We start from the raw sequence: 8,581 nt of genomic DNA on the forward strand, positions 1-8,581 counted from the left end.
GCTGCCCAACCCGGGTACGAGTCCCGGCAGCTGGGGAGGAGGCGGCGGCTGCTGGCCCCGGCTCCCCTCGGCCGCCTCGCCAGCCCGAGGTTGGCGGGGAGGGAGCAGCTGGGCAGACCTCGGAGCCCCTGGGAGGACAATGCACCCGGCGCTCAGCAACCCTCGCGCGGTCTCATCCTCGTCTGGCTCCTTTCCGCCGCCCCCTGCCGCCGCCCGGCTACAGCCCCTCTTCCTCCGGGGGGGTTCCTCCCGCGGCCGGAGAGGCTCCGGCGACAGCAGCACCAGCACCAGTACCAGCCGGGGGGGAGGAGGCGGCAGACGCGGCGGGGGCGGCTGCTCCCCAAGCAGCAGCACCGGCGCAGAGAGAGAGGAAGACGACGAGAGCATCAGCATCAGCAAGCCACTGGTGCCGGCCACCGCCGCCGCGCTCCCGGGACCCCTGGCTCAGGGGGGCGCAGCGGCCGCCGACTCCGCGCCGGGCGCCTTCTCCTCCTCCACTGCCACCACATCCTCCACTTCCACGCCCACCTCCTCTTGCAGCATGACGGCTGCGGACTTCGGCGGGGGCGCAGCGGCTGGGGCCGTCGGGGGCTCAGGGGGCCGCTCCGCCGGGGGCGCGGGCGGTACCGGGACTGGCAGCGGGGCTTCCTGTTGCTCGTGTTGCTGCTGCTGCGGCCGCCCGGCCCGGTCTGGCCGCAGGGGTCGGCGTCGCGGCTGCACCCCAAGCCCGGGGTGCCGCTGGGGCTACCAGGCGCTGTCCGTGGTGCTACTGCTGGCGCAAGGCGGTCTGCTAGACCTGTATCTCATCGCCGTCACTGACCTGTACTGGTGCTCCTGGATCGCCACCGACTTGGTGGTAGTGGTGGGTTGGGCCATCTTCTTCGTCAAGAACAGCCGGGGCCGTCGGGGCGGCGCGGTGACTGTCGCGCACAACCACCATCAGCACCACCACCACGCTGCGCCTCCTCTGCACCTGCCCGCTGCCTCAACAGCCTCTGTTGGGGCCCCGGCCGGGGCCAAGGCGCGCGGCGGACGCGCGAGCGCCGGAGGCCCAGGGAGCTGCCCGGGGGCGACCGGGACGGCGGGGGAGTTCGCCTTCGCCTACCTGGCCTGGCTCATCTACTCCATCGCTTTCACGCCCAAGGTGGTGCTTATCCTCGGCACGTCCATCCTGGACCTCATTGAGCTGCGCGCGCCCTTCGGCACCACCGGCTTCCGCCTCACCATGGCGCTGTCGGTGCCCCTGCTCTACAGCCTGGTGCGGGCCATCAGCGAGGCGGGCGCGCCCCCAGGTTCTGCGGGACCCCTGCTCCTGCAGCCCCAGCAACACCGCGCTGCTGGCTGCTTCTTGGGCACGTGTCTAGATCTGCTCGACAGCTTTACCCTGGTGGAGCTGATGTTGGAAGGGCGGGTGCCGCTGCCCGCGCACCTGCGATACCTGCTTATTTCTGTCTACTTCCTCACCCTTGCCTCGCCGGTGCTCTGGCTCTACGAGCTCAACTCCACAGCGGTGGCAGCGTCGTCCTGGGGCCAGGCCTCAGGCCCTGGCAGCTGCAGCCGCCTTCTGCGCCTACTAGGTGGCTGCCTGGTGGACGTGCCCTTGCTAGCGCTGCGGTGCCTCCTAGTGGTGAGCTACCAGCAGCCCCTCTCCATCTTTATGCTCAAGAACCTCTTCTTCCTTGGCTGCCGAGGCCTGGAGGCCCTAGAGGGCTGTTGGGACCGGGGGAGTCGGACCTCCCCTAGTCGGGCCAGAGGCAGTTATGGTGCTCCACCTTCTGCCCCACCGCCCCCGCCGCCACCACCTCAGGGAGGTTCCCAGCTGGGCCACTGCATCTCTGAGAACGAGGGGGGTCCCCATGGTTATGTCAACACACTGGCTGTTGCTTCCCAGAATTGAGGGAGTGAATGAGAGGGAGCCTTGCTTTGAGGTTGAGGCCCCAGGCCCTATGGCCTCAGACCTGTTCCCGGGATTTGGTTAGGCTTTGTTGGGAAGAGGTGACTTTTACTAGGGTTGAGGGCCAGCACATCCTTTTGCACACTTTAGGTAAAGACAACTCAGAGGGAGCAGTAACCGTGGGGGAGGTGGGTCCACTTACCCTTTGCTCCTTTTTCCATATCCTACCCCAGTACTGACCTCCACGGACTGGATGACTATGCTTCCTGCTTTCCCTGCCTCACCCAAATTCCCATCCATTGTGGGAGAGAATGGAGGAAAGGGGGTTATCCAGGCAGGGGGGCTGCACCTTGGGCCTTCACCAGCATCTTTTAGGCTGTGGTTTGAGGCCATTGACCCCAAATCCACTCTTCTCCTTGTGTATCTATTCCAGAAAGTAGATGAAGAGAGAGGTGGGGGGCGGGGGGGAGGAGGCATTGTTTCCTTGTGTCTACCCTGTGATCCTTGCAACCACAAGGGGGGTTGGGGAAAATTTTGCTGCCCACCCTCCACTACCATCAATCTCCTCTTTCCTGCCTGAATTTTTGACCACGAATCCCCAGGAGAGTGGGCCTTGGAGTTACACAGTTGCTTTCCTCAAGGGAGAAGCTCTCCCAGGTCTTCCTCAATTCCACTCCTCCCTTCTTAGCTTGGAAGGAGGGATCCATATTCTAAGGACCAAACAGCACCCATTCTTGGGTGAGTGAGCATTTCTACCTCTGTGCTTTCCACTTTGTTGCATCATGCACTGATGCTGCTTGCAAAAAATAAAGAAAATATAAAAGTTGTGTTCAGTGTGGCCCCAGGTCCCATTGGGGTTTGGTGCCAGTGATTACAGGGTCTGTGGAGTATCAGCCATTGGCTTGCCCATCTTTTTTCCTCATCTGCATCCAGAATGCTTATCCTTCCTGTACTGGTGCTGGCTGGGTTAGAACTGGCTCAGAGAAGCAGCTTTAGTGTCTGGATTGATGTGAAGTTGGACTTCCCATGGACCCAGGGGAGTAGGACTCCCAGTCCCCATCTGTTTCTCCTCCAGGGAACTAGTATAGATCAGGAAAGCGGCAGTGACCTTTCTGTCTCTGCTCTGCTTATAGAACTCACTAGGAACAAGGCAGGCTGCAGAACCCTCCCTGCCTGGCCAGCTTTCCCTCATACTGTTCCTCTTACCAAGGTGATGACAAGAGACGAGCAGGGTTGCCCACTTACAAACTTGGGGTGGGACATCACTCTTGGAATCCTTGAGGCAGGATAAGTATTTTTAGGGGTGGTAAGTGTGCAGGAAGAAGGTAGGGACCAAGGCCAGGAAATACTCACTTTCCCCCACCCACAATAGAATGGGATGGGGGCAAAATTTTAGGAATTTTGGGTTCCCCTTCTTTCTTCTGCTTTGGGAGTTCTATGTAGTGTAACAAACCCTGGGCCAGGATCCGGAAGACATAGATTCTCGTTCACTCACTGTCTTTGAGTAATATATTATTTTTACTTTCTTGGCCTCAGTTACCTTCCTAGTGTAGCATTCTTTGTATTTAGGTCTCTTGAAAGCCCTGATTTTAGTGCTCTCTGTAAGGGTAGGTAGGAGAGGAGCCAGCCAGGATATACTTGTGGAACATTCCCTGCTTCTTCTCTGGATGTGTTTGCAGCCTCAGGCTGGAAGAGCAGGTGCTGTTGGCACCAGGGCTGGGGTGGGCTTGCAGGGTCTTTTCCTACTGCATTGTCTCTAGCCTTCTCTAGAGTCCTCAGCACAGGGAGGGGCCCAGAGTGCCAAGTCATGACAGTGCACTAATCCCACAGCCAGGACACCCAGCCAAAATAACCTCTTGTTTTGGTTCAGCTGGGATCCTTTGGAAACCAAGGGGATGCTTGGGGTTTCTTCCCTCCCAACTGCCTGGGGGCTTGTGGGCAGAAGCCATCCATGTGGACAGATCCGTGAGGGGCTAAAGCTTGACCAGAGTGCTCTGGAGCCTGCCCTGCTCTGCGCCGGCAAGGGTGGGGAAAGGTTTACAGTCAGCACCCTCTGGGCTCTCACCCTTCTTGCACTGCACTGGCTGGCTGGATTTGACAACAAATCTGTTCTGCCTTCTCCCCACCCCAAGACTGACTCCCCTTCTTTTCTTTTGATTGGACTCAAGGTTCTGGGGCCCAGGCCCAGGTGGGAATTGACAGCTGCTCCTGCTATTCCCATATCTTCTCTCCAGCTTTGCTGTTTTTCTGCTACCTAATCTCAGTGACTGTGAAAGGACATTATGTCTGAGCCATGGCTGGCCCTGGCTGGCCCCTGACCCACCTTTGTTCTACTCTTTTGATGGCCATCTCCCTGCTGAGTGACTGGGTATGAACTCTGAGTGCTGTTGGGTTTTGGTTGGGGGCGTGATAGGTTCCAGTGAGCTGCCACTTCCCTGGGTCTGTGGAGATGATGGCAATGGGGCCAATTCTGGCAGAGGCCCGGCCTGCTCAAGTCCTGCCTAAGGTCCCTTCTCCCCCTCTCACTCCCAGCATCCTCTTTTATACATTGAGCACAATTAATTTGTGCTTAGGAGGCAGGTCCCTTCCTTTTGGTGTTTTTTTTGGGGGGTGGGGTGGGGTGGGGTGGAGGGTACTGGGGATTGAACTCGGGGGCACTTGACCACTGAGCCACTCCCTAGCCCATTTTTGTATTTTATTTAGAGACAGGGTCTCACTGAGTTGCTTAGCGCCTCGCTGTTGCTGAGGCTGGCTTTGAACTCATGATCTTCCTGACTGAGCTTCCTGAGCCACTGGGATTACAGACATGCACCACCATGCCCAGTTTGGTATGTTTTATTTGAGTCTTTCACTCATTCCCCCTTTTCCAGTGTCAATAAGAAATGTTACTTAAAGCTTCTCTTAAAAAAATATTTATTTTTATTTGTTTTCCTGGGGAAAATGCTCTACTACTGAGCCACATTCCCAGCCCCCTTTCCTTGCATTCCAGGCCATTTAAATTGCAGGGATTAAACCTGAGATGTTCCCCGAGGGTCTGATGACCAGGATAATGTGCTGTCCCTGAAGCCTGTGCCAGCAGTATGGTTTACAGAAAAGAACTCTGGGCTCAGAATCTAGACCTGCCTGCTCCTGACGTTTGAACATGTGTGTGGGTCCTCTACCTGAACCCCTCAAACCTTACCCATTTAGACTCTCTCTAAAGACTATCAATTGATTGAAAAGGGGTCTCCCTTTGAAACCAGGCTGCTTCAAACTCCTGGGCTCAAGCAATCATCCTGCCTCAGCCTCCTGAGCAGCTGAGATTATAATCATGCAGCACAATCTTGCTAAGACCATTCCCTTTTAGTATGCCCTGATAATGAGCTGGTGGATTTTTGTAGAAGAGAACTAGCTGGGAGCTAGAGCCCAGAAGGAGGGAAGTGGCACCTCACTAGCATTTATCACTTTTTTTTCTTTCTCTTTTTAAAAATAAAACCAGACTCTGTTCTGAAAATAAAAAACTTGAGACTTGTGACAAGCTTCCTGTGTGGTTTGTTTTAAGATCTTCCTGTCCTGATTTCCTTACTGAATTCTTAAATGTCACTGTGACATTCGTTGTTGTCATTTCATATGTTGGTATAAACATTGTGGGTACACCTTGGCTAGGTAGTTGGAGTGATTTGGGGAGGCAGAAGGCTATGGCCTGGGGCTGGGGGTTCTAGCCAGGTCTTCTGTAGGTGTGGCTAACTGTGGAGAGGGACTCCCCCAGTTGCCTGAGTTTCTCCCAGAATAGCTTTCCAAAGGGGGAAAGGCTAGAGAAAACAGATTTTTATTTAATTATTTTATTTTATTTTTTGAAAGAATTTTATTTTATTTTATTAGTTTTCGGCGCACACAACATCTTTTTTTTTTATGTGGTGCTGAGGATTGAACCCGGGCCGCACGCATGCCACATCCCCAGCCCCATATTTAATTATTTTTAAAATATTTAATTATTTTTTAAAAAAATATTTAATTATTTTTAAAAAAACAATTAACATTTTTTTAAGTTGTAGATGGGCACAATATCTTTATTTATTTTTTTGTGTTGGAAATTGAACCCAGTGCCTCATGCATACTAGGCAAGCACTCTACCACCGAGCCACATTTGAGATGGGGTATTGCTATATTACCCAGGCTGGTCTTGAACTCTAGGGCTCAAGCAATCCTACCACCTCAGCCTCCTAATTGGCTGGGACTGAAGTCATGTGCCACTGTGCCTGGTAAGAAACAATTTTAAATACTCTTTCCTTCCTTATCACTCTTGCCCCAGCCAGAAGCATGCATTCTTATGTATGAATGAGAAGAAACAGCCATGTCTTATTTATTTATTTATGAACAGGAAGGAAACTATTAAGTCTAAGGCAGAATCTTGGGTCTGCACCAAAAAAAAAAAAAAAAACCACAGTAATTTTTTCTTAGCACAAAGGCAGCCAGTACTATTCACCCCACTCTGTGTTGTTACTCTATAGTCTACTGCTTTCTGCTATTCCAAAGGCTTTGTAGCAGTCTGGTCCAGCAGGGTACAGGAGGCCAAATCAGAGCGTGGAAGAACCAGGGAATCTGTTTGTGTGGCTTGGGCAATCCCCAGACCTGGAACTGGTTCATCATTTATAAACAGGGGCAAAGAGTCTACCTCACAGACCTGTGGTAAGAGTGGATGAGGTGACATTTGCTAAAATGGCACTTTTCCTCAAGACACTGATAATCCCAACTGGGGACCAAATTGACATGCAGAACAATTATAGAACAATATAAGAACACGTTCTTAAATCTGGTGTAAAATAAGATTAATTTGGCTAAGCATGTTTTGCATTTGTGTACTAGAGTTAGGTCAGCTGGTGCTCACCAATTGGTCAGCTGGAACATGTCAGAACGCCCCTGGGAAAGGTGGAGAAGAGCTTCTGGTGACCAGCATGACAACGCAGGGGACAATCTGACCCTTCAGGGCTGGCTCCAAGAAGGAACACAGAAACAGATCCCACCCTTGACTGTGGGATTAGCTCATTTTCTCCTTGTCATCTGTTTTCCTGAGGCCTGGGAAAATGAGGAGGCTTGTGAATGCCACACTGCAGTAAGCAAGGGAAGCCAGGTCTGTCACCTCCAGAATCTGCAGCACCTTGGGAGCCTCCAGTTCACCTTTCCCTCCACTGAAGCTCAGTACTGGCTAAAAAGCAGGGCTGTTTTTCAGTTTCTATGTGAGTCCCATGGAAGAGGTGAGCAAAACCAACCAGTGGGACACCCTATTAGGGCGAGGGCTCAGGTGGGGGGCTGGCCAGTGGCAGCTTGCCTCCCCTCCTCCTCTTGGGTCACAATTACATCTGGAAGGATCCAGTAAGCTAGTTCCTACTGCAGTGTTCACAACCCGAGGGGCTGCTCCTCCTCCGAAAGGAATCTAGGTACCAGGGAGTAGGGGCATGTTGGACACGACTTCTTGTCACCCTTCACATCACGACAGGGGGTCTCCCTGTTCCATGAATGGACAAGGCTGGCTCTACTGGGTGACCACCTGTGTTTACCGCCCTAAATAGACAAGAGTGAGGTCCAGTGCCAGGACCAGGGGAGGCCACCAGGCATGGAGAGCTGGGGAGTGGCCTAAAGCAAGATGACCCTGGGAGCCATTGGGAGTGCCATGATGGAGGAAGTGGGGGCGTACATGTGGGGTTGGAGGTAGGTGCTTTATATTCTTCTGTAATATAATCTATAGGCTCTGTGTTGTTGCCGTTTTCCCACATGCACATATTCACTCAGTTCACACATTTATTGAGCACCTAACATATACCAAGAATTGGAGCATAGATTACTTTTATAATATGGAAAAGCAAACTAGAGGGAAGAAGCAATAAATAACAGCAGGAGAAGCAGCCAATCAGCACCCCAGGTCACAAGCTGCTCTGCCCCAGGATCAGGTCAGTGTTCAAGAGAACTAAGGAGCCACTTGGCTTCCTGCAAAGGTAGGGGTATACTGGACCCAGGTGTGGCTAACATGGATCGGGTGCTTCCTGGGTGTGGGACACCTCAGTGCCTCTCATGAATTTCATAGACTCTTCACAAGACCAGGTGAGATACATACTCCTGCCATCCCCAATTTAGAGTGACCTGAGGCCTGAGGAAGATGGCCTAATTGGTCACTCAGCCAAAGAGCAGCAGACCTGTGGTAACTGTCTCCTCTATGTAAGGAATCTTTTTGTCCACCATACCTGGCTTATTAGACTCAGGGCCTGTGCTGCAGTTCTCTTGGACCCTTGATCTCCTGCATAACTTGGAGCCCATGTGTCTGGTGGCCCTCAGCTGGCAGGCCAGCTCCGGAAGTGCTAGGGCAGGACACAGCTTGATACTCTTCTGCTTTATTTAGGAAAGAAGGGCCTCAACTGCAGAGTCCAAACATTATAGAATTAAAACTGCCTTCAACCAGGTGTTGTGGCACATGCTTGTAATCCCAGTGGCTCAGGATGCTGAGGCAGGAGGATCCAAATTCAAGGTCAGCCTCAGCAACTTAGATAGGTCCTGAGCAATCCAGCAAGATCTTGTCTCGAAATTTAGAGTTGGGGATGTAACTCAGTGACAGAGCACCCCAATCCATAGTACCACAAAATAAATATTTTAAAGAATTAAAATTGTTCATGGCATTGTAAATACATATTTACCCTTGTGCCCTGTTAAATTTTC

At 52.8% G+C, this 8,581-nt stretch overlaps 1 protein-coding gene across 1 annotated transcript; it reads left to right on the plus strand.

The window, feature by feature from the left end:
* On the plus strand, nt 1-4,484 carry Tmem121b (transmembrane protein 121B). The gene has a single exon (XM_046459828.2). It carries the CDS (start codon nt 140-142, stop codon nt 1,895-1,897), a length of 1,758 nt encoding a protein of 585 aa, XP_046315784.1. The 5' UTR covers nt 1-139; the 3' UTR covers nt 1,898-4,484.
* Nucleotides 4,485-8,581: the final 4,097 nt, after the last annotated feature.

Source organism: Marmota monax, unplaced genomic scaffold (genome assembly GCF_021218885.2).
Source record: "Marmota monax isolate L192 unplaced genomic scaffold, Marmota_monax_Labrador192_F-V1.1 WCK01_AAM20220418_F8-fsc00163, whole genome shotgun sequence".
Classification (NCBI taxonomy): domain Eukaryota; kingdom Metazoa; phylum Chordata; class Mammalia; order Rodentia; family Sciuridae; genus Marmota; species Marmota monax.

Coding starts and splice junctions, on each gene's coding strand:
- Tmem121b (XM_046459828.2), top strand. CDS start 140: ATGCACCCGGCGCTCAGCAACCCTCGCGCGGTCTCATCCTCGTCTGGC.